At 46.6% G+C, this 25655-nt stretch overlaps 2 protein-coding genes across 2 annotated transcripts; both read right to left on the reverse strand.

The window, feature by feature from the left end:
- On the reverse strand, nt 1-10157 carry LOC146199275 (uncharacterized). Its single transcript, XM_084592747.1, has 5 exons — nt 10062-10157; nt 9287-9618; nt 8606-8813; nt 5743-5991; nt 1-280 (listed from the first exon to the last, which is right to left on the reverse strand). The coding sequence occupies exons 1-5, from the start codon at nt 10155-10157 to the stop codon at nt 137-139; spliced, it is 1029 nt and encodes a 342-aa protein (XP_084448873.1). The 3' UTR covers nt 1-136.
- A 7417-nt stretch (nt 10158-17574) lies between these two features.
- On the reverse strand, nt 17575-25448 carry LOC146199276 (uncharacterized). Its single transcript, XM_084592090.1, has 4 exons — nt 24990-25448; nt 24314-24546; nt 19975-20214; nt 17575-17689 (listed from the first exon to the last, which is right to left on the reverse strand). The coding sequence occupies exons 1-4, from the start codon at nt 25446-25448 to the stop codon at nt 17575-17577; spliced, it is 1047 nt and encodes a 348-aa protein (XP_084448216.1).
- Nucleotides 25449-25655: the final 207 nt, after the last annotated feature.

Consider the following 25655-nt stretch of genomic DNA (forward strand, 5'->3'; position numbering starts at 1 on the left):
GCATTATTTCTCTTTATTCTATAGCAATTAAAATAGAAACGCAAAACCATAGTGCATAGCAATATTCTTTTTTTTTCTTACAGACAAAATTCAAAATCAAAATTATTTGCGAAATTCCGCCAAAGAAAAAGCTTTATCACGCAACGAGACAAGCGCGCTCGCATGCTCGATAGCTGGGGAACATGTTACGCCCCAGAAGGCACAGCTTGTCCGTGGGGTCCACCACCAGGCAGTCGAAACGCCCATTCTTGTTCTCGGCAGAGTACACCGGGAAATTGACCTGCGGCCAAAGGACAAGGAAAAAATATGACTGCCTTACGGCTGCTTCTGCCTCTTAATTTTTTTAGTATGAAATTTCATGATTTCTCATGCTTTCGGAAAAGAAAAAGAAGTTTCTCTAATTGCGGCTGGTAAGTAGCGTAAATTACTAAACATAATGTGACATAGGTATGGTGAGTGAACTGAACGTTATGTAACGAAATTTAGCGAATGGTGGTGCCACTTAAAACTATTGCTTGCGGCTGGTTTCTTCGTTGTTTCGCTGATTCTTCTACATGCGTGCATCGTCTATTTTTTGTATTTTCTTATTTGTTAGCCTTTATTATTTCAGAGCTGCCCTGTGTTCTCTTCCAACTGGAGTTGTTGTTTTTTTTTGTTTTGTTTTTTTGTTTGTTTTGTTTTTTTGCGAAAGCGGCACTACGCCGGCCAGCTCAGCTTGTCGCGTATTCTCGTATGCCGTAGCCACAAATGGCAGGCGCAACGAAGACGTGGTAGGAGCTGCCAACTTGGGTCTCTCGTCTCACATGGGACGGTATGTCAGAATCAGCCTGTCAGGACCCCGGGCATTTACGTTACCCCTTATTGTGCCGGTGGGGTTATCACACAGTAGCCCACCGTCAACAGGGTTGTGCCAAGGAGTTGATAACGCAGCGCTCGTCACCCGTTTCGTGAACGAGGGCTGTCAGCTCCCTGGGCGGTAGCGATGAATCCGAGTCGGCGTTGGTGAGATGGAGAAAAGGCTTTATACACTATTTACATGTATTTACACAACAAGATCGGCTCTGGGGCCGAAAGCTAACATAGCCATACGCGACTGTTCTCGCGCAGCGACGGCCGGGGAGATTCCGCCGCGTCCGCACTGTCAGGGGGCGAACTGCTCCCGATGGACGCTCGTGACGAACTCACACTCGGAGTCTCGAACGGAAGCACTTGAGACTCCGTTGCCGAGAACCGTTGACGCTCAAAATGGTCCAATCCGACGGCAGCACTTTCGCAGGGCCAATGGGAGAGCTTGCTGCGCTCTCGCTTCAAATATGCCGCGGGGCGAGAAGGGGTTCACCGTCAGGGCCACGGCGCGCCGTGCTGTCTGGACGTTCAGCGCATGTTAAAACACGTCGCTTCTGTCCCTTTGGTACGGCTCGCCTCCAGTGCATTGGTGCTTTGCAGAGAAGTATCCAAAGTTTGTGAAGGAGGCGTTCGCCGAACAAGTTTGGCGTCCGGCTGAATTTCTAGGCGGCTTTGGCCAGGCACAACACCCTATAGGCCACCAAGGTACGTTCATACGGCTTGGTTAAAGCGGGGCTTTATATGTAGGCTGGTAGACTACGCCATCGCGTCATACATTTCAAGGCGGAGCTTAAGTGTCCCCCATATTTAGATGCAATAAACGCCTTTACCACTACCATGGTGAACTCTGATGCGTTCAACGAAACGCTGGTTCCACGGAACGTGCTCCAACTGATGGCGCCACCGTCGACGCCGCTGCTGTCGCTGTGTAAAACTGTGCGAGACAAGGGTCATAGTAACCGGGGTGTATCTCCCCAGGCCAGCGTTGAAACTGCATTGGCCGTTCTGGCTACCGGAATGCCTAGCCGAAATGAAAATGAGTTGATTGTCATGACGGGGGTCTTTTATAAAGACAAGAACTCCGCCTTCGTTCAAGCTACAGAGGAGCGGTTTCTACTCGAGTTGAGCCAGTCCCAACCTCAAACCACCACACATTGGGGAAGCAGTTTAGAACTTGGTTTTACACAGAGCCTTGGCAGATGAAGAGCACCTCATCAGCATAGTGGATGCCAAGTCCCACTACTTCACTGATCATCGCAGCGTCATCATTGGTATAAAGAATAAAAGCCTACTCGTTACCTGAACAGTTTGTTTTGTCTATACAATAGGGCCAAACTAAACGCTTAACCACAAGTTACAACCACGAGCGTAGCCATGTAGCCATTGCTTTCGCAATTCAACTAGGGTTACCTAAAGCTAAGTCACAGGCAACTTTTTATTGTTATTATTGTTCCACCAAATCTGAAAATATCAAAGAGCCGTGTCGGCACTCTCTAATAGTTCCTACAGTTTGTAAGTCGGTCTTTTAATTATTGTGTCCTACCCTTGACGGCGTCCTTCTCTTTTTATAGACCCAGAAGCCGCCCATTCTATATAAACATACACCCACGCACTTGATTACATAAAACTGCAAACTGTCATCTATGAGTAAAAATAAAAACAAAGAGAAACCCGCAGATAACGGAGCTACAAATTAGCACTTGACACGAGCTATCATTACTAAATTTGAACGATGTACTTGCTACTAGGCCATGAGTGTAAACAAAGCTCCTCCTACATGCTCCTTCGGTCACCAGCAGTTACCGCCACTCCATCATTACGATCCATTACCTCCGCTTACTCAAAGCCAAGAAACGAAAATGGGGGACGCTTAAGCTGCGCCTTTGAGAACGTGTGACAGCGCTAATATTTCTTGTCTGCGGCTCCTTTTGCGTATCTTCGTGTACGAACCTGCACTTCATCACTCGTTTAATCCCTACTCCCCAGTTTATGCATCTATTATTAATCTCATACATGATCATAAGCTCCACTTGCCCATTCGCTCCGCTTCCGCTCAACTTTGCTACTCGTTCAACCACTACTCTCAATTTGTGTCTTCATCATCCGTGTACATTACTCCACTGCACGTTTAATCACTCCTGTTGTAATTTGTGCCTCTATTATCTCTCACATACTCATTACCATGCAGTCATTAGCCTCAACATTATCTGCAAGATCATCTGCCATAGATATAAAGCCGCGCTTTAACCAACCCTGCTGCGTTGTCTACGGGTAGCGAGTCTGATTTGGGATCGAAGGGTACCGAAGGACTAGGTTTAAATCTCAAAGGAGGTACCCAAGTTTTCCAACACGGCCACCTCGTGTGATCTAGTGACGTCACATGACGCGCCAACCAATCAATCCTCAGCAATGTCAACTGCCAACTACCACCTGCCAGAGGCATATGCTCGCAAGTAGCCCGTTCTGATAATGTCGCGATTCCTCCGAACCAGTGTTGTTCCGTTTTAAATGATGTATTTGCTTCCATTTTCCACAAAAGTGTTCCTAATATTGTACCGTCTGTAACTAATTTTTCTTTTTTTACCAATGAACTCTATCAGTATAGACTGGGTTGGCATACAAAAGCTTGTTGGAAATTTGAAAATATCTTCTTCGTCAGGTGAAGATGCAATCAACTCTAAAATGCTGAAAATCACTGACCCATATTCTTGCATTTTGCTTTCGATGCTCTTTTCCCAGTCTCTAGGTTCCTCGGTACTTCCAAGCGATTGGAGGGTTGGCAAGGTTGTTCCAGGACCTAAACCAGGTAGCGCTCATTCCCCCGATAACTATCGTCCTATATCACTCATAAGAATACCATGTAAAGTTTTGGAGCATATTATATATTCTCCTGTGATTGATTTCCTTGAGTCGAATGCCTTCTTTTCAGCACAACAACACGGTTTCAGGAAGACATTTTCATGTGAAACACAACTCGTATGTTTTGCTAATGACCTATTTGCCCACACTGACTTGAACATTGGCGTAGACTGTGTTTTTTTTTTTTTGCGAGAGCTTTTGATACTGTTTCCCATGATCTCCTAATTCTTAAACTTAGCATGCTTAACACTGACCCTAACGCACTCAACTGGATTAAATGTTTCTTATCAAATCGTATCCACTATGTCTCTGCTAACGGCTGCTCCTCCTCTCGCACTTCCGTAACATCGGGTGTACCACAAGGATCGGTACTGGGTCCTCTTCTCTTTCTAATATACATTAACGACTTTCCTGAATGCATTTCTCATTCTTCTATTAGGCTTTTCGCAGACGACTGCGTCATCTATCGCAAAATATCTAACCAGACTGATTCTATTTATCTTCAGGATGATCTCACAAGCATATCTAACTGGTGTGATAAATGGCTCATGCGACTAAACATTAATAAATGTAAAACAATGCATGTATCGCGTCGCACTAGCATCACTGACAACAAGCGTACTTATGTTCTTCACGACATTCGCCTTGAATCTGTTAACTCTTACAAATACATAGGTGTTCATATCTCACGTAACTTATCATGGCATAGACACGTCGAACATGTCACCAATAACGCCAACAAGACTATTGGATACTTGCGTCGAAATTTCTCTACCGCGCCTCTGCCGATAAAACTAACCCTTTATAAAACATTAGTACGACCAAAGTTAGAATACGCATCTGCAGTTTGGGATCCTAATATAATCACACTGATAAACACACTAGAATACATTCAAAATCGTGCGGCACGTTTCATCTTAACTAACTTTTCCCGTCACGCTAGCATTACTTCCATGAAAAACACACTTGCCTTACCCGACCTTTCTTCGCGCCGAAAGTGTTTTCGACTGTGTATTTTCCACAGAATGTATCATCATAACCCTCTGTTAAAGAATCATCTTTTTGCGAGCCCTTCATACATTTCATCCCGTTCCGATCATGTATTTAAAGTTGCTGTTCCATTTTCTAGAACAAAAATGTGTCATTATTCTTTTATTCCTAAAACTAGCGTTGACTGGAACGACCTTCCTCCCTCCATCGCTGCCATTACTGATGTTGCAAATTTCGAGAAAACTGTATTTTCCGCCATCATATAACTTCATTATTGTATAGCTATGCACTGTATATTTTGTTTTTGTCTGTACCACTCCTTTCTGTAATGCCTTCGGGCCTGGGAAGTATTTGAAATAAATAAATAAATTCCTGGCGGCAGCCGATACAAGGTCGCTCCCGAAATTCCGTATGGCTGTTTTGCAAAACTCTACAAGGTGCAGCGTTTCATATACCTTGTGCAGCAGCAAAGCTGAGGCCTTCGCATTTCTCTAGTGCAGAATCTGCACTGCTCTCTGAATTTTTGGTCCCTCAGAAGGAGAGGCGCAGATTACGGGGAGGGTAGTCGTTTCTGTTCGTTTCCACACGAACAGAAACAGCGACTACCCTCTTCGTAATCTGAGCCTCCCTCTCCGTGGGATCAAACAATTCAGAGAGCACTGCAGAATCTGCACTGGAGAAATGCGAAAGCCTGAACGTTGCTGCTACACACAGTATATCGCGCGCCCCTTATAGAGCTTTTGCTAGCAAGGCCGGGACTCGTGCCGCACAGCGGAAATTTCCTTTCCTTGGCGCACACTCGTTGCAGTGCTACATATAATTATAATCGGTTTACAGGAAAAGAAAGGTGCAGTAACTGTCATAATTTCTCCGGCAAGTGTGTGTGAGGGCGCCCCTGTCGCGAGGCGTTCCTTGACGTGCGTTCAAGTATGAACACTAGACAAGGAGAACACATATCGCGGTCAAATCTCGCGCACGCGAGATCTCGACCATGAGCCAAGAAAAGCGTTTGCCTTAAAAAAGAGGAGGCGAAGTAAAAGGACATGCCTGGTACTCGCTGCACCGCTGGGCAACGGGGAATTCGCGGCAAGCGGGTACGTCGTTGTGCACGCAGTCCAGCAAGCACTGTTGCAGGGTCTGGAACAAAGGCAGCTGCACGCTCACGCAGTTGCCCTCCGGGAAGCCCCACTCGACGCAGCTGCCGTTGGACGGGTAGAACCAGCGCCGCCTGACGTGCCGTCGTGAGCAGGGAACCAACCGCACTGGCTCGCGGCACTCAGCGCGGACAACCTGGCCCTGCGTACAGCCACGTGCACAATGTATTTTCGTCATCCCGATAAACGGAAGTAGTAGCACTGGGGTTTAGAGCTATCCCTGTCTTCACAGCACCTGGCTGCGCTATGTAGCATGTAAAAACCCGTACATATGCCTGCCACAGCATGGTGTCCGTATACCAGAACAATGCTCTATACGGCTGCCTTTACATGACGACCATTGGAGAAGTTTCAAACTCTCTACTTATGTACACCATTCACTGTACGTGAAGCAGAGTCTTTCTAAGTTTCGCTATATGTCATTTTACAATTAGGTACCGCTCTTCACACGGAGTTAGCATACAAGAGGATCAAAATCGTCGTAAAACTGGGCTACATGCACTCACAGACTACGTTTCAACAGTCCTACCAAAAAGAGGAAGAGCTTTGGCATAGAAATGTATTGGCTCTACTAACACAAAACAGCATATGTTTAATGAATGCAACACCGCAAAAAAAAAAAAAAGAAAACGAAGAACAAGACGACGAAAGAGACCGATGAGCACTGAACTTACAGATTTTTAACTAAGAAACGGCACTGTTTTTTTATTTACTCTAAAATGCGCGCTCTGATATCATTCAGCTCAGTTCAGTCAATCAGTCGTGTCCGATTCTTCGTGACCTTATAGACCATATCATGCAACGCGGCAGCTTACTCTCGTACCATAGTTGAGAGAGATCAAAAATTAGGATGTCTGCATATTTCGCAAAAGATGCAGTGTTGCTGCTACAGGCGAGCACCTGGCCCTAATGGCATTTTCTCGCACTTGGTCAAAGCTGTAAAAGCCTGGCTCAGGCACTTATCTACTCCACCTAGAACAATATAGCAATATGGCATGTTATAATGTATTAGAAATGATACGTTCCCTCGTGCAGAGCTATTTGCTAAATTAGAGGGCTATGGAACGAAAAATAGTAAGGGTAACATTAAGAGATGATACCTCCTACGATATCTGTAGGAGGTATCATTGTGTGTACTGTTTCAATCTTGATTGGATCTAGTTTTATGCCTTGCGTTGAGACAGCAGTGCCTGGTAATAAGACTTCTGAGACACCGAAGGTACACTTAATGAATTAAGCTGATGCCCGCCGTAGCAAGCCGAGTAAACAGTTATTTGAATCTTGCATCATGTTCCTGTTGGGTACTTCCGAAGACAAGCATATCATCAATAATATTGTCACGCGATGGTGACAATGCCGATGACAACAAATGAAGAGTCTGGCGCCCCCAAAATAACTAAGCGAACCGGTGGCGGCGATAACAGCAAACGTTCTCGTTGGCCGTCGAACAAAGAAGGCCCGTTTCACTCGTCAGCGCTCAATTTAAAAGCGGCGGAGAAACATCTAGATAAAACCGCGAACGGTGAATAGCATAACCTGAAACTTCGCAGAAACACAAGCGCGTGTCTGGAATACTTCGAGATACATCTAGAAGCATCTGCGGCAACAAAGTAAATCATAAAGCTGCGTTTCGCGACAACGACCATGAACAAACAAACAATACAGAATTGATCTGCGCGCTGGAATAGCAGTGGTAAGGCCACACGCCGGCAGCAGTCGAAGAAAAAAATAAAAATTTGAATGGTTCGCGGCAATATCCACAGCGCCATTCTGACCTTCCAAGATCTAAGTCATTTGTTTTCGAAAATATTCCGGGGCGGAGGTGATACCGAATGATTGCTAACAAAAACAAAAGTAACCAGAAGGTGTGATGAAAGTTCTCAGTGCCTGCTAGTCTGCCGACAGTTTGACTTGGTGGAAGATTGCAGTCGCACCCAGCTTCGAAAAACCTGCTGCATTACCGGGAGACCAAGAACTCGTTCAACGGTAGGCAAGGGTTAGTACTACCTGAGAGCCACTAGGTTCAGCCGGGTCAGGTCAACGCGTAGACAATACTCTCTATTCATCTATGTACCACCACTAGGCCAGCCCAATAAGGAGTTGACTTGTGACCCTAAGCATGAAATCGTAAATTTAGAGTTTATCGAGTTCTCGGCGAAGGATTTCACGCAGCGGAATATGAATCCATTGTGGGGTACTGAGTGAGAATGGTACGGCGTCTTATTTTATGCTAATGGGGTTAATCTAGGGGTGTGCCAAGGACCCGGAAAAGTTCTTCATATAGTGCCGCTCTGGGGTATTCCCAACGTCAAGAACCCTAATTTCAAAACCCTAGACAGCCGGTGGACCGAGTGATGGTATTCATTGGTGTGGACACGATAAAAGCTTGTCTTCCTCGGTCGATGTACACGAGCCAGGTACGAGCCCTATACACAAAGAGCTTCGTCTTCGAGTTCTGTCAAATTCGCATAAACATTGTCGAGCACTGCCGGAACTGTGGGATTGGGCTTTCCCGAGTAGTCCAGCCATGAGGACCCAATGGACAGCAGTCGAATGAGCCCGACCGATTACAGAACAGAACTCCGAGTGTTTTATTCAAACATTACACCGCTATCTCTTAGAGCCAAAGAGTGTGGCACAAATAATCTGATATGTGGCGCGACAACTACACCTTTTACAGCGTATTCTCAGACAGCAGAGTCGAGTAGCGTCCGCACCCCACCTCACCTGAAGACCTGGAGGGTCTTCGGACTCACCTGACAGGCGCCGCGGCAATGTCCCAATGACCGGAAACGGTTGGCGCCCTCCAGACACCCGGGTGGCGGCACGCTTACGGGAGTCAGGCACTGGCGGCCGTCGAAGAAGAAAGCCGGCCACCTACTCTCCTCCCCAGTGCACATTGTCATCTGGGCGGGCTCCAGGCACCGCGGATCCTCCCGCTGTGGCAAGAAAATTGCGATGGTGACAATATGTGCAGCTCATCGGTTAAATGATTATGCTGTAAGGAGTAAACTCGATCACTGTTACATGAGCCAGCTCCAGCAAAATAGGAGCCTAATAGTTTTGTTGAAAGACATGCGAAACAAGAGAGACCTTCTTCGTTGTGTGGGCTTATCTCCCAAGTAACAAGCAGCATTTGCATCGAGATGAGTCCAAGCAGCACGCGTGTCGCTCACCACCATGAACTTACGCGTATAAGATGAATGCTCACCGTTTTCAATATACGCTCGCTTCTCACCCAATTTTACTTCGCGTTTCCTTGTCTTGCAAACCTATGTGAAGGCTGTCAATCCAGAACCTGATACATTCGTCAAAGCGAAATGAAGCAAATGGAAACTTGTGGTACTCGTTAATAGCCGGCTTCGACAGAGCTTCGTCTTGAAGCTTCATCACACCTGCAAGTCCCCGCCAGCCATCGACAGAAAGCTCTCACCGTCTCATTGTCGCCGGGGCCATTGTCATCCTTGGTGGACACGGCCAGCATCGCGGTGGCTTCTGGCTCCACGGCCGTGGTCTGAGCCTTGGCATCCGGCGAAGGAACCGCAGAGTCGGCAGGTGGCACCGGGACTTCCATAACAACCGCGAGTGCGGGGGCCGCTACTGGTGCTGGTGCCGACGAAGCAGAAACCGGCAACGGCATGTAGTAATCGTCAGATTGGACCGAGGTGGTCGCGTCGACAGCGAAGGACGGCGTCCAGTACATGTGGACTAGGCTCAGCGCAAGCGCGCATCCAAGAATCACCACGGCGAAAACGAGCAGCACGATCGCCTACATAGATAGCCAGGGAGAAATGGCAACGCGAACAGAATATCCCAGGTTGAAAAATATTTGCCTGTTTAGTTTTTTGGATGACAGTGGAGATGTGTATGTGCGGTCTTACAGTAATGGCTTTACCAGAGATAAGCATGACGCAATCAGAAGTCTACAACTGCCACAACATGCACAAGCCCACTTGACCAAAGAACACCCATCTCCGTCTCTGTAAACTCACGAGCAACACGCATGGCGCAGTACGGTGAAAGATGCTTGCTCGATGGTAAACTCACAATATCGATACTCAGCAGCGTAATGTGAGAATGCTATTTCACCGCGTCCTAGTATACACCGTAGCAAACTTGCGACGTTTACGTTTCTTAGTTATCGTAATTAATCAGTCTCAGTCTTTCCGGGATAAATGCCTGCTGCGCAAACTTCTGGAAATTTTGCGTTACCTTCTTGTTGTTCAAGCGAAAGCCAACAGTGGACGAAGTAGACAGCGCGACCGGCGTTGCCAAGCCTTCCTTCTTGATAAGCTGCTCCTGCTCCATGGCGAGGTCAATGGAAAGGCCGCTGGGACGCGTCAGCTGCAGAAGAAGGCACTGAAATCAAATAATAGCAACCGTCACCTCGTGCCCTCTTGTCTCGCGCTTCGGAATTCGAACGGCTAGTTCATCTTCTTATTCTTCTTGCTGTACACATGCAGGTGAAAAGCACTTTTTTCTTCTCTTTGTTTTCTTAGAAAAACAGTAAGGTTAGTGGAAAACAAATTTTACATGGGTGCTTTTTGTCTCTATTTTTTCCATCTCTTTTTTCCATTTCATCCCCAAAACCGATAGCTCGAAACTGATGTCTGGGTAGTCGCTGGCCAGATTCAATCCCGAGCCGTGGCATTGACTTGTGTTGCCCGGGATCTTCACAGTCTTGGAGACAGCTGCTGACCACCTTTCCAACCCCTACCGTTTCTTTCAATAATAAAGTTGTAGTTCCTTCCTTCCAAAACGAGACAAAATGCTTTGAGTGTCGTGCAGTCGAATCATCATGAAGCAGCGGCCATTTTAAACATGTTATTTTCTGCCTAAAAGCGCTGACCATCAATTTTGTTCATAAGGAATACTTAAGAATTATTTCTGTAAGTATCACTCAACCACCTTACCTACCACGTCCAAGAGTTACACTAAATTCGCCCCCACAAATAAATATGCTCGGGAGAGATCAAAAGTGTGCGAATCTTCCCCCCTCCTCGCGTTTACAAGGATATCAGCTAAGTTGCCTTACTTTTCGATTTCGGGAGATAGCACCCGAAGCTGCGCTTTTAACTTTTATATTGAACTTTTATACACTTCGTTATGCGTAAGATGCGTCAGAAAGCGGCCGTTGCTATTACCGTGCAGCAGGAATATCCCTGGTCGAGCCTCGCAAGTTAAGAAAAGAAAACATTATAGAGGCTTAAAGTGGTTAAACCAGTATAACATGCGAAATCACCCATCTGGCGCAGATTACATTGATGGCGTTAATGCTATCTTCTACCCCGCAGTTGTTCACGACGCTTAATTTTTGGGTACTCTGTCTTTAAAGGTACGATGTGAGAGCGTTAATGAATCATTTGCCACCTCCCTTTGGGGGTTCTCGTTTCCGTACTTTCACGTTGCTACTAATGTTTTAATAAGTTTATTATTCAACCCATACTAATTAGCAATCACCAGATAGTATGAAAGACCACCCGACGTAGATATAAACCCCACTTCAACGGTCATACGAACGCGCCTGCGTGGTCTATAGGGGAAACGCATCTGATTCGAGATTCAAAGCTCTTAGAAGGGTCGTGTCGTCTAGTGTCATTGAGGCTCCTGGCAGCCATGGAGGAGTCGCGCAGGAACCAATGCTTCGGCTGCGTTTTCTTGGCGTTTGCACACAGTCATGGAGGAGTTAAACCACAGCAAACCTTATCTGACCATGACCATGTAAACTAGGTCCAGGCCTATATTCTAACCTGGCTCAGCAACACAGCATATCTAAGCATAACAGCTTTCCCTACTGAAAAAACTGTAAGGGGCAATAACCTCACTTTTTCTCATACAATCTCACTCAATTCACATAAGAAATCACGCACAAGTCGCATATAATTGCATAAGTTCTCAGTTTCTTGTACATTATCATAAATTATGTACGATATTTTATGATAATGATGTGCACCGTATGAGACTCTATGCTATTAAATGAGATTTTATGAGGTTATTGCCCCGTAGAACTTTTGGTTTTCCAGTAGGGTTTGCATGCATAACCAGACTTAGCCGAGCTAAGCCGCAGTAACTTTTTTTTTTTTTCATCAAGGTAACAAGCTCGTATTCATTTGCCATTATAGTGTCGCCTAAATGAGGACCTTCGTAGTTCCGTCCGAGGCAGCCCTACTGAAAAACCAAAAGTTCTACCGGGCAATAAACTCACAAAATCTCACAAAATCGCATAGACTCTCATACGGTGGACCTCATTACCATAAAATATTTCGCACAATTTATGATAATGTACAAGAAACTATGAGATCCTATGCAATTATATACGATTTTTATGTAATTTCTTATGTGAAATGAGTGAGATTGTGTGAGAAAATGTGAGGTTATTGCCTCATACAATGTTTTCAGTAGGGAGGGCTAGGGGTTCAGCAACAGGATTCGAGCTAAGTCTTGCAGCTAGCGTGCTTCCTTTTCTTCACACGCCTTGACGTCGTTTGCTACATTACCCCCCCCCCCCCCTTCAGTTTGCTAAATTAAATTGCGGGGTAGAATAGCAGCCACTGTGATCTAGCATAAAAAGGCTTCAGGCAGACTCCGTGGACCACTTCAGAACGCATGGGACCTCGGAGCTCTGGTTCTTCATGAGGAGCAACTTCATTGCCAATGCCATCAACGCATGTAAGAACGCGGTAGCGACCGAAATAACGACGCAAAAGTTTTTAACTGAGTTCGCGTCGTCGATTAGGGTACCAAACCCAGACATGGTCAGCTAGAAGATTTTAGCAGTCCATCGCAGAGGTTGTAGCATTCTGCATCTCGGCCATGCTGGGGCTGAATTCGCTCCCTTTCAAGTTGGTGGGCTTCTTCGGCGTGCTGTAGAAAAGAGGCGACATCTTCAATTGGACTTTCGCAGAGATGGAGTAGCATGGCGTCGAGCGTAGTCGTCACTTCTCATACGTAAACTAGGATGAACGTAGTCATGTTGATTGTTTCTTGAATGACGGTATATTATATGCGAATGTTACGTAAGGTAAGACTTCGTCCCACGTCTTGTGAACGACATACACATACATCGACAACATGTATTTAATGGTCTTGCTTAGATGTTCCGTCAGGCCGTTCATTTGGGTGTGGTATGCAGTCGTCCGGTGGTAGATGGTGTGACTAAGACTAAGGATATGCTAGATGACCTCTCTTGAAAATGCAGCTTCTCTGTCTGCAAAACCTCTGATGAGTCATGTCGCAGGACAATTTGAGGAATGAAAAAATTCGCAATTTCAAAGGCGGTAGCACGAGGAAAAGTGGTGGTATCCGCGTAGTGGGTGATGTAGTCAGTAGCTACTATAATCAAGCTGTCCCCTCAGGTGGAGGTAGGCAACAGACCAAGCCAGTGCATCCCGATTAGCTTGAATGATCTGAACGGTGGTGTAATGGGCTTTAAAAGGCCGGCTGGTTTCAAAGACGGAACTTTTCGGCTCTGGCAATGATGATAAGCTTGAACATAATGCGTCACACATCGCTTCACGAATGAGGCCAGTAGTACCGTTATTTAATTCTGGATAGCGTCCGAGCGACTCCCAGGTGGCCGAATATGGGTTCGTCGTGGCAGGCTTCAAAAATTTCATCCCCTAAGCTTGCTGGTACAAGTAGGTATTGATGACTGTTGGCCGTAAAATTATTCGTGGCGAGAAAACTGTCACGTAGACACAGAGAAGATAAAGTGCGACAAAAAGATTTAGGTATCGAGCTGCTGGCACCTTGAAGAAAGTCAATTACATGGCGGATCTCGGGATCGTTGCGTTTGTTATCGGCAAAGTTGGCTGAACTGATCACATTCAGAAATGTGTCGTCGTCAACAGTGGCTTCCGGTGCTGGTTACAATGGAACACGAACCGGCAATCTGAGTTTAAATGCTTACGACCTGTCTTGTACGTTACAGTGATGTCATACTCTCGATGTCGTAAGCTCAATCTTGCAAGGTGCGCAAAGGGTCTTTGAGGGTTGCCAGCCAATAAAGTCGTGATTGTCGGTCCCCGCTTTAAAGGGTCCACCGTATAGGTAAGGCCGAAACATCTAAACAGACCACACAATGGCAACGCATTCCTTTTCAATGGCAGAGTAGCTTGCCTCGGCCTTGGACAAATCCCAACTTGCGTAGGAGATCACACGTTGTCTGTTCTGTACCTGTACTAGGACAGTGCCCAAACCGACATTTCTAGCATCGGTGTGCACTGCGGTACCAGCGTTTTCATCTAAATGTGTTATAACTGGAGGTGACTGAAGGCGATGTTGAAGCTCTTGAAATGCTTGCATTTGGGGGGCTCCTCACGTGAAAGTCATATCAGCCTAAATAAAAAGTGTAAGGTGAGCGGCTATTTTCGAGAAGTTTTGCACGAAACGCCGGTAATTCACACATATCCAAGAAAGCGGCGAATTTCTTTCTGGTCTCGCGGTACCGAAAAATCGGCTATTTCAACTTTTTTCAGGATGTGGCAGAACGTCTGCTTAGTTCACAAAATGGCTCCAAAATTGCAGCTTTTCGTAAGCAAGGTGGAATTTTTTTACTTTTAGAGTGAGGCGCGACGATCGGATGGCTTCTAGTACCGCGTCTAGGTGGCTAAGGTGGTCCTAGAGATTCGAGGCAAATACAGTCACGTCGTCCAAGTATACAAGATAAGTCGCCCGCTTCAGATATGCAAGAACGGAGTCCATAAGTCTTTGAAAGGTTGCGGGCGCGAAGCAAAGGCCGAAGAGCATGACTCCGAACTCGTATAGCCCGTCGGGTGTAATTAAAACCGTCCTTTTGCGATCCCCCTCATCGACTTCTGTCTACCAGTATCCAGATATGCCATCCATGGAGGAGGATCATCTTGAGTCGTACAGGCGATTTAAGACGTCATCGATTCTGGGCAAGGGGTAAAGTTTTGTTGTTGTTGCTGTTGTTGTTGTTGTAGTTATTATTATTGTTGTTGTTACGTTATTCAATCGACGGTAGTCGAAGCAAGAACGGAGTGCGCAGTCTTTTCTCTCCACGAGTACCACAGGTGCAGCCCAGGCAGGGGCTTCGTGATGGTCGAATGACATCATTATCGAGCATTTCTTTGACTTTACTCTGGTGGCTGTAGGTTCTTTTGCGGAAATCCGATAAGGTGACTGGAAGCAGTCGAACTATTTCGTCTGTAACGACACGGTGCTTTGCAAAGTGCGTGCGACCGACGCGTGATGATGTGGCTAATGCAGAGTAGCGATTGAGCAGGTTCCGCAGTTTTTCTTTTTTATACTTTGGAGGTAGTTCAGGGTTACGTCGTAAATCGGTTCAGTGTTGTCGTAGAATTCTGTTTCTGAAGCGCAAGTTAAACGGCGTGCAGAACAAGTGTCAGTTATGGCGGCGAGACATGCCATATGTTCTCCCTCTGTTCAGATGTTGATGCTCGTTGCTGAAGTTCGTGAGAAGAACATTAGCTTCGCCATTTTCAAAGAAAACTGCCCTGTCAACTGCTATACTTCGTTATATAAGCACTTTCCGTTTGGTCTTGACGACACCTTCAGTTACTTGCATTGGTAGGAAACCCACAGTCACCATTCTTGCGCTTGGAGGCACACTCATATGGCCATCAATAATGAGAAGCGCAGCGGGGAGCATGCTATTTAACATTGCGGTGTATTGCGCAAGTTGGAGATAGTTCATATTGTGGAATAGCGCAAAAGTGGCAAGGGAGCGATGAAAGAGAAGCGGTGGCCTTGTGGTGGAGGTACCAGGTTCGATACCTGGTGCCACTGGACACCCACCGGTTTCCAATGGGCACAAGCTTTCACCCGACCTGGTGCTCGGCTTTCTAGAGTGGAGTGCTTGGGAAAGGCGTCATGGACCAAAAAAGGTCACATAGATAGAGAAACCGTACACCCACAAAGTGTTACTGCCTTGAGTCGCTAGCACTTTGTGTCATCAGCCAAAATAAGATATTCGACCACTGCAGAATCATTTCTTTGTAAAAGATACGGTCAGCCAGCGCGTATCTAGCTGAAAGTGCAGCAGAAAGTTTCAGCCGGGTCAGCCAACATTGCTTCATGCTAATCAGATCCAAAATGTATTCGAACGTCTGTAGTCCTCTCACGGTCGCAAGTTATTTTACAGCAGATCCCTGGCAGCACAAGCCGTGGGTCCAGTATTAGTACAGTTTTAGCTGCCAACAGTGTATCAATACTGGGCCTAAGGTTTATGCTGCCTGGGATCTCTGTCATTCACATAACTCAGCAATCTAGATCCCTTACCAACACAGATACCTTTCCTGCGTACTTATTTCAACCTAATAAATTGTTCAGACTTTCTGTAAAAGGACACCACTAAGCGGTGTATTTTTCATGAGCATATCTGCTACACGTGTCAGACTGTCCAAATTGTACAGGGGCCAAAACGGGTATGCTTCATCGCGTTCCTAACAGATGCAGGTGCTCACAACTTAATTTAGCTATTTGGTATTTCCGACTGTCTTGCGAATAGCCCGTGCCGATTCACAGAGGTATTTTCTTGCGTGTCACCTGTACCGCATAGAAACCGCAGAAACCGAGTTAGTTCCATGCTTCAGTGAGCAAAGCAATCAAATCCACTTATAATAGCGGTCAGGACAACGCATGTGTACACGTAATGGTGACAAGCCGAGTAGCCACAAATGAAGACACTGGCGTTGCACTTGAAACTATTTATTGGGCTGACTTGCGCCCGCAAAAGAACTAAGGGAATCGGTGGCAGCAATAACATACTTGTCGATCGTTGAACTAAGGATGCAGTTTCACTCGTCAGCACTCAATTTAATGGCGGCGAAGAACCATCTGGATAAATCCGCCAAACGGTGACTACCACAACCTAGAACATTGCAGAAACCTACGCGAGTGGTCGGAATCTTCAAGACGCTATCCTTCTCCTAGGCTAAGGGTGTGGTAGCCTACGCTATCGCGCAGGCTACCACCCTTAAAGCACCCTTGACGTACCCTTAAAAGACGCCTAGAAATTGAAGCCTAGAAGTTCGTTAGCAGATTATCTTTTATGGGCAAACCTGAAATTCGGATAGTCGCTGGAACTTCGTGTTTAACTAGCAGGAACTCTCGGAAAGCGTTGACAGGGAGTGGACATTTGTCTCTCTACATATGCTTCCTCAGGAAGCACTGCGCTGCCACGTGTCACTCCGCAACTGTGGTCTACTTGCGTTGTCATGTCTCCTTGAAGTGGCAAGAAAATAATTTAAAGCAATAGAGGCACTTCAGCTCCACCTTTATTTCCTTGCAACTCTAAAGAGACATGTCAACGCAAGTAGACCAAGTTGCAGAGTGATACGTGGCAGCGCAGCGCTTCCTGAGGGAGCATATGTAGAGACGCAAATGTCCACTCCATGTCAACGCTTTCCGAGAGTTCCTGCTAGCTAAACACGAAGTTTCAGAGACTATCCGAATTTCAGGTTTACCCATAAAAGATAACCTGCTAACGAACTTCTAGGCCTCAATTTCTAGGTGTCTTTTCGCTTGAGGTTAAAAAGGGCGTGCGTTTGACTGCATTATACAGGCAAGCTCATACACCCCCTGCGAAGACACCGAGAAGTGCCAAAGTAGGTCAAGCCAGTTCAAAGCCCTTTTCTGAATATTGTCACAGTCCTACATACCTAGGACGTGAACTTTGCTCTACAAATGCGCTTTATTCGTGTCCACTGTAAGCAAAATAAAAGCGGCCCTTGCAGCCTCTTCACTGATGGTCGCCATCAACACAGGTGCTGTTGCAGCTGTCCATCGAGTCGAACCGGTTGGCTCCGGTCAGGCACTGGTAGCCCCGCAGGGTGCTCGCGCTCGCCTCCAGACATCTGCAGTTACCAGAGACCACACTTGAGCTAAAGCATAGCAGCCAGCTTTGTAAATGGCTGTGTTTGCATGATTTAATTATTCACCAAAACATATACTTTCCCGACAAGAAATTTCACAGGTACTGGGAAGAACATTTCTGTCGTGTCGAGGAAAACAGTCCTGCGGAGCGTGAGAGCGTGAGAATACTTACACTCTCCGTACTGTATTACAGTAGTCGTTAGCGATTCTCAACAGGCAATTCGTAACTTCGATGCAGGTCGTATATCCTGACAGGCACACACTATCCTCCGATCTCTCCCCTTACCGTCTACACCTCGTCTTCTCATATGGGCACCAGCCCATGAGGCGCTCAGCAGGAACGCACAGGCGCATGCTCTAGCCCGAGAACTCAGCTATACCGGGCGGAGCACCCTCCTCAGCCTGCCGCTTCCTCTGACACTCCCCAAGGCACTCATTTACGCCTTGTTACATACACGGACATCCTCCAGCATTATCGGCTCGAACGGTGTCTATACCCCCCTGCACACCGGGAACTATCCCGGCGCGAGGCCGTCCATTGGCGCAAAATACAAACAGGAACTTTTCCAAAACCATCGCTATATAGCAAAATTTTCCCAAATCTTATTGCACCTAGTTGCAAACACTGCTCACAACCGGCCACATTCATTCACATGGTGTGGACATGTACACGACACAACGTAGACAATTCATATACAGTGGATGCGTGGGAGCTCCTCCTGCGTACCACCGAGTTCGACCAATAGCGCCAGCTCATTTTGCGCGCATTGGAGGCCGCAGAGTCCCAAGAGATCCCTGCTGACCTTCCCTAAGCAGTGCAACCAGTCATTTGGCTGGTTCCCCTTCTTTGGGAGTAAATAAAGAGCTTATCATCATCATCATCATCATCATCATCATCATCTCCGTACTGTAATCAGTTTCAGTTTAGTCGTTCAGTCGTGTCCGACTCTTCGTGACCCCATGGACCATGTCACGCCACGCTTTCCGGTCTCTCACTATCTTCCCAACATCACATAACTTCATCTGCAGTGCCTCGAGGATGCCATCTAACCAACGCGTTCGCTGCCTACCCCTTCTCCGGCGACCCTCAACCTTTCCCAACATCAAATCTTTCTCCAGCGAATCCTCTCTTCTCATCAGATGACCAAAGTAGCTGAGCTTTAACTTTAAAATTTGACCCTCCAATGAGCAGTCAGGGTTTATGGTCGACAATACCGACTGATTTGATCTTCTGGCAGTCCAAGGAACTCTCAAGAGTCTTCGCCAGCACCACAATTCAAACGCGTCAATTCTTCGGCGGTCGGCCTTTTTCACAGTCCAACTCTCGCATCCATACATCACAACTGGAAAGACCATAGCACAAATTATACGGATCTTGGTTGGCAGACTAATGTCTCTGCTCTTTACTAGGCGGTCAAGGCTAACCATTGCTCTCTTTCCCAGAAGCAGGCGTCTCCTAATTTCATGGCTGTAATACTGTAATACTGTAATACTGTAGGAGTAATATCATATTAGTGGGCTGCGAGACAGTGTAGCTGTAGTCGCCTTCAGTCGTTTGCAATAAAGGTCTGCCCATGACTACACAATTATGCTTGCTGCCTATCATCGAACTGCGTGCAGACGGCGTAATTCCATTTTCTCAGCGGTATGGCCCCGCAACTTCTTTCTCGTCACTGGTTGCCACTGAGCGGGCTAAACGGCGATTGTTACTGAGAGATGTGTCTGAACGCAACCTAAAGGTAACATACGCTCACTAAAGGCAGGAAATGATTACGTTGAAAATTATTAAATAGTGCGAGCGTTCTCATTCTGTTGTCTCGCGGCTGTGTTCATGGCAGGTTTTGTGGCTATTAAGAATTAAAAACATCACATGATGCAACCTAAAGAAGAACACCCTCCAGAAAGATATTAGTAGCTTATTTTAATGTTGCAATTTAAAAAACAAATGTCGAAAAAATTCACAAACGCAGGATTCGAACATACATTTTATTCGCTGAGTGCTCATGTAAGTAATATTAATTTATAGCGCCACTGAGGCAATAAGTACGGCAGGCTTTAAATGTGCTCTTATTCATTTTTAGAATATTTCCACTAACTGTCGCCAGGTGACGCTGTTCAGAGGACCCTACCTGAAAATGAGCATGATAGCTACTGCTACCACCCCGTTTCAAAGGGGACGCTCCTATATTCCATCCATCCATCCATACCGTTGAGAGAACGGAATCACGCGTGCAGACGACAGGGCACGCCCCGGCTTGTGACTTACCTGAAGCACCCGTCGTATCCAACGACGGCGAAATATGGGTACTTGAGCTGCCTGAGTGTACACACGTGCGGCTCGGGCCTGTGGCAGCACTCCAGCTTGTCCTGTGGCCGCAGGCAGCTCTCTCGGCACAGGCGCGCGCTCGGAAACACCGAGCTGCCTCGCGCCGGGCACAGGCCGAGCGGAAAGCGCCACTCCTCGCAGTCAGTGCCGTTTGAAAACCACCAGCTGCTGGTGAGCGCCCTGCAGTTATACGTAGAAGGGCGAGCCGTAGAAGTCAAAATTAAGACTAAAAAACAGATGTAAACATTTCGAATTGTTAACGTCAAATGTTCATTCTGTATCCCATTGAGATATACTATAGATTAATTGGTGGGCGATTTGATTGAGGGGATTAGTGACCACTGCAAGAACGCCGCCCGTAACATCGGAGTTCATTGTCGTGAGTGTTTGCACCAGAAAACTAACCAGTAAGTATGTAGGAAGACAGGACGGAGAAATGAACTTTAAACGACAAGTAAAAAACACAAAGATTAAAAACAAATAATTCAGTGCAAAGATGCAGACTCTAAGTCTATATAGAAAATGGAAAAAGCAGATTAAAAGGGAAACGTTCTATTACAACAAAAGAGGCAACGGCCTGACTTTTTCCCGCAGTGCTCGTAAAACTATTCGCGGAGAGTCAATCATATGATTGAAATATATTGACGTCAAACGTTCAAAATTGTTGCCACGCATACGACTTCGTAGATGTAGAGCCACTTCTACACATGCACAGACCTTCCTGGAGATAGAAATGGCTTTGGCCAGAAGTGCAGGGTGAGGCCACGGGAGGCTAGATCAGGACCCAAGAGGTCGCAACCTTTGACGACCATTCGCTAGCCTGGCCTGTCTATTGTAGTCAACACTCCTTATTGCCACCTTCCACTTTTCTGGTGGGCGGCTAATCGCAAAAGCTCTTTGGAGACGGATTAGGTCGCATCCTCACACGATATCTTCCTGCTTATCTTGAACTAGTCCAAAGTATCTAGTTTAAGGGTATTTCATCATCCTTGATGATAGATCCTCCTACGACTAAGCCCGCTTCTCATCTGCCACGAGCAGCAAGCAACATACGTCTACAGTGCGCGACATGCGTGCGCTATTGCACCGTGGGTACGGCTGTGCATGAGGAAAATTTACCAAAGTCGGCAAGGTACAAAGACGCATAGCAAAAGCAGACACCTTGCGCCTTTCCTGAGTAAATCGCAGCTTAGCCCAAATATACTGCTAAAGTGTTTTCCTCGAAAAGAATGTTACATTTTTGCATCGATGGCTATGAATATAAACAATAAAACGTGACGTTTCTGATTTGTCGTAACTTGTGGACTAAGAAGTATGGAAAAAGCCGAACATCCTCGCCTATGCCCTAATCGTTGCTTCTGCCACACGAGGAGCGACTTTCCCGCAGAGCATGGAATCTAATGGAAGACGTTCACGCAACTCTGCATCCTGCGCAAGCATATACAAGAAAGCTAGTGTGTGGGAAAGCAGGGCATAAGTCACATTTTACACTGACGGTTGTGAGAAAATTAATGATGACAATTAGCGTCGACCTTCTTTTCGCCCAGCACGCAGTCGCTGACAGAGCCCGTCGTGTGTGCATAAAGTCTCGACAGATCATTTCAAAAACGTCATTCAGGGCACTTTTCTTATCGTGCACGTTCATTCGGAAAATACAGAAATGGAGCTATGGTAACGGCGCATCAGAGACTATGGCAGGGACTCTGCTATGGCTTACAAGTAACGCAGGAGAAGAGCTCCCTAGAGAAGAACTCCGCATACATTACAGACATTATTTACTTAGTTTCGAATGGTTTGGTGTTTTCAAAAAGATAAAAAGTTATATATATCCTGGAAAACTTAACGTGCTCGCTTCTAAAGAGATCAGTACACGTGTGCCTTCCTTCGGCGCTTTCGATTAGTTGCTAATGTCACTTCGTTTGGATGGGATGGTATGGTATGGTATGGTATGGTATGGTATGGTATGGTATGGTATGATATGGTATGGTATGGTATGGTATGGTATGGTATGGTATGGTATGGTATGGTATGGTATGGTATGGTACGGCACGGTACGGTACGGTACGGTACGGGACGGGACGGGACGGGACGGACAGACGTATGTATGTATGTATGTATGTATGTATGTATGTATGTATGTATGCATGTATGTATGTATGTATGTATGTATGTATGTATGTATGTATGTATGTATGTATGTATGTATGTATGTATGTATGTATGTATGTATGTATGTATGTATGTATGTATGTATGTATGTATGTATGTATGTATGTATCTATGTATGTATGTATGTATGTATGTATGTATGTATGTATGTATGTATGTATGTATGTATGTATGTATGTATGTATGTATGTATGTATGTATGTATGTATGTATGTATGTATGTATGTATGTATGTATGTATGTATGTATGTATGTATGTATGTATGTATGTATGTATGTATGTATGTATGTATGTATAGACGGACGGACGGACGGACGGACGGACGGACGGACGGACGGACGGATGGATGGATGGATGGATGGATGGATGGATGGATGGATGGATGGATGGATGGATGGATGGATGGATGGATGGATGGATGGATGGATGGATGGATGGATGGATGGATGGATGGATGGATGGATGGATGGATGGATGGATGGATGGATGGATGGATGGATGGATGGATGGATGGAACATATGAGCGCCGCCTTTGAAACGGGGTGGTGGCAGTTTCTATCATGTTCATTTTTCTCCCTATATCTTAATTATCGTTTTAGATTGGTTAATTATCCCACCGTTCTATTGATTGGATTTTTGTTTCTACATTACTAGCATTATGTCACTTTTCTGCTTTTAAGCCACCAATCTTTAAGTCGTTTTTTGCTAGCTTCCACCGCCGGTTTATTCACCCGGCCACTGGTATCTCTAAACCCCAGAGCTTCAAGAAGAGTGACTGCGCCTGCATCGACTTCCCGATGGGTACCATTACATTCGAGTATAATAGGGTCAACTGTTTCACTGGAGTTGCCACATACAGCACATGCGTCATCTTCATTGTTAAATTTCTTTTTGTAGCTGCGTGTTCTAATGCACCCTGATTTAGCTTCAAAAAGTAGGGCACTGCCTCTTGAGTTGTCAAAGAAAGCTTCGTTCCTGATCTGCCTTTTCCCCTTTCGGTATAATTCTACACTGTTTCTTTTCCATCGAATTTATCTCATTTTTACCTTCTGTGTTTTTCACCTGTTGCTTAATGCTCTTTATTTCTCCGTCCTTGTGACCAGCATACTTACTGGTTAGTTTCCTTGTTCTTCCATTGTGAGTCAACGCTTTTAAGGTATAGGTATTGAAATGCTTTAGCTGCCAATCTGTTACTGTCCAATTTCCTCAGGCGTTCCTCATATATAAGTTTACTCTGAGCTTCCCGTACTTCGAAAGATGTCCAGCCCATATCTCCCTGTACCGCCTCATTTGCGCCTCATTTGTGGCTTTGCCGTGGGCAATATCAGTCAGTTCAGTCGTTCAGTCGTGTCCGACTCTTCGTGACCCTATGGACCATGTCACGCCACGCTATAGGGTTTTCTTGGCAGGAAATACTGGAGTGGGTTGCCATTACCTTCTCCAGTGAATCACATTTTGTCAGAACTCTCTGCCGTGACCTGTCTATCTTGGGTGGCCCTACACAGCAGAGCTCACGACTTCATCGAGTTTCGCAAGCCCTTCCGCCACGACAAGGCAGTTATCCATGAAGGGGCACCTAGTGCTAATCGTCCGACGGCTCTCTGATTTATTTCTAATGTGGACTGTACCTCTGATTTTAGGCACAAAACCGCATTTCCGAGAGTAAGTCCGGGCACCAAAATTCCTTTCCAAATACCCCTCAAAACCTCATACCTGTTGTATCCCCACAATGCCCTATGCTTCATTATCCCGGCATTTCTTCGCCCTTTGGCATTAAGTGATTGCTCATGCTTTCCAATGTATGCCAATCCTTCGTTTACCCATACCCCAAAATATTTATATTCTGCTACTCTGGGTATTTCATGGCCTTGTATTTTAAGACCCTGATCAGTTGTGCCATTGAAAATCATCAGACCCGACTTAACTACGCTAAAACTGAAGCGTAGAGCGTCCCCTTCGTCTCCGCAATACTTAATTAGAGTTTGCAATTCTTCCTGACTCTCAGCTAGCAGCACAAGATTGTCTTCGTACATCAAACCGAGGAGGCGCTGCTCTACCGCCTTTCCCTTTATCACTGAGATCGCATGCCACCTGGTGTCGTACTCTTACTTTTCGCAATGCGAGAACTGCGGCATGGCCATGCACCGCCTGTGCGGTCGGCTAGGCTCCACGCAGTTGCGGCGGCACTCCTGCAGCGAAGCGAATCGGTTCGGGCTCCGATTGCACAAGAAGACCGGTCCTGCAGTGGCCGGCATACAGACGTCCATGGTCGGGTCGAAGTACGCCCCGCCCTTGGGCTCGCTGCAGAAGGAGAACCGGAACTGGCCGCACTTGGCGTCCGGCTGCACGCGTGACAAAAGAAAACGCGATAGACCGTTAGGAACGGGTGCTTTTACAGTCGCTAGTCCCAAGGCGCCTTTTTTATTAGAAGCAATTATTATGCTTTGCGCTGGACAACGTACTGTGCATAGGTCATCAGCCATGAGTCGCGCTTTTTATTACGACGGTGGTTACTACAGCTACATCGGGGAACCGACCTTGCGACGTTGTCATTTATAGGGGCACTGAAACACCGCCCTTCGCGACAATGAGTGGCTGAAAATACCCCAACTTGGGTGGCCGAATACCCAATCGAGATTTTGGGAACCAAGCTGTTTTGTTACCATCCGAATCATCGCCCCTGCAAATCTAAATTTGAGTGTGGTAGAAAAAAAGCTCCCACTACACGTCGGGACAAGCGGCAGCACACGGTTCGTTGGCTCCCTAAAAGCAAATTGGCACTTACCAACTTCGCCAGATCGGCGCCGTGTTCGAACGCAGCGCCGTCTTCAATGTGCACGGGCTCGTCCTCAAAGCCGTACTTGAGATGCGGGTGCGCGGGTTGATCAATCTTCGCCTGGACGCCAACGACGACTTCTTCATCCCCGGTGACGTCGTCGAGCCCGGCGATCTCACCGTCGTCTTGCAGTGCGGACGAGCCTGCTTGCAACATGCGGAAGACGATGACCAAGGTTGCGGCCAAAGCGAAAATGGCCAGCGTGACAGCGAACATGAGCCGCAGTGACGAACGACGGGACCGCTCGCCGCTGTCCGACGAGTACTGCGACGATGCCTCCTCGATGTCGACGCTGGCTTCTGGGTAAGAGGACGTCGACCTGAAAGACAAGTCGTCCAGAGTGGACGAGGCACGCAACGAGGAGCGCCCATCCCGCACTGAGGGCAGCTCGGCCGTCGAAGCCTCCATGTTCGGCTCGGACTCGATATCGGCGACTTCACTTCTTGGCTTCTCCGTTGGCTGCTGGCGCGTGCCTGGAGCGTGCGCTGCTCGACCACCCACTGTCAAATGCTCTTCTTCTTCTTTAGCAAGTTTAACGAGGTATCCTTGTGAGCGGTTCAAATATTTGTCTAATTTTCTGTCCGTCTCTCTGTGATTCAGCACCGCACGCTGGCA

The sequence above is a fragment of the Amblyomma maculatum genome, chromosome 2 (genome assembly GCF_055883805.1).
Source record: "Amblyomma maculatum isolate TAMU_Amacu chromosome 2, ASM5588380v1, whole genome shotgun sequence".
Taxonomy (NCBI): domain Eukaryota; kingdom Metazoa; phylum Arthropoda; class Arachnida; order Ixodida; family Ixodidae; genus Amblyomma; species Amblyomma maculatum.

What these genes read in the sequence shown, in the direction of transcription:
- LOC146199276 (XM_084592090.1), bottom strand. Translation starts at nt 25,448, where the DNA reads ATGGAGGCTTCGACGGCCGAGCTGCCCTCAGTGCGGGATGGGCGCTCC. An exon ending in CAGTTCTCGCATTGCGAAAA is followed by an intron (nt 20,215 to 24,313) that starts GTAAGAGTACGA and finishes GTATAACTGCAG; the next exon opens with GGCGCTCACCAGCAGCTGGT. An exon ending in GGATACGACGGGTGCTTCAG is followed by an intron (nt 17,690 to 19,974) that starts GTAAGTCACAAG and finishes TGGTAACTGCAG; the next exon opens with ATGTCTGGAGGCGAGCGCGA.
- LOC146199275 (XM_084592747.1), bottom strand. Translation starts at nt 10,157, where the DNA reads ATGGAGCAGGAGCAGCTTATCAAGAAGGAAGGCTTGGCAACGCCGGTC. An exon ending in TTCGCTTGAACAACAAGAAG is followed by an intron (nt 9,619 to 10,061) that starts GTAACGCAAAAT and finishes CTATCTATGTAG; the next exon opens with GCGATCGTGCTGCTCGTTTT. An exon ending in AGCGGTGCAGCGAGTACCAG is followed by an intron (nt 281 to 5,742) that starts GCATGTCCTTTT and finishes CTTTGGCCGCAG; the next exon opens with GTCAATTTCCCGGTGTACTC.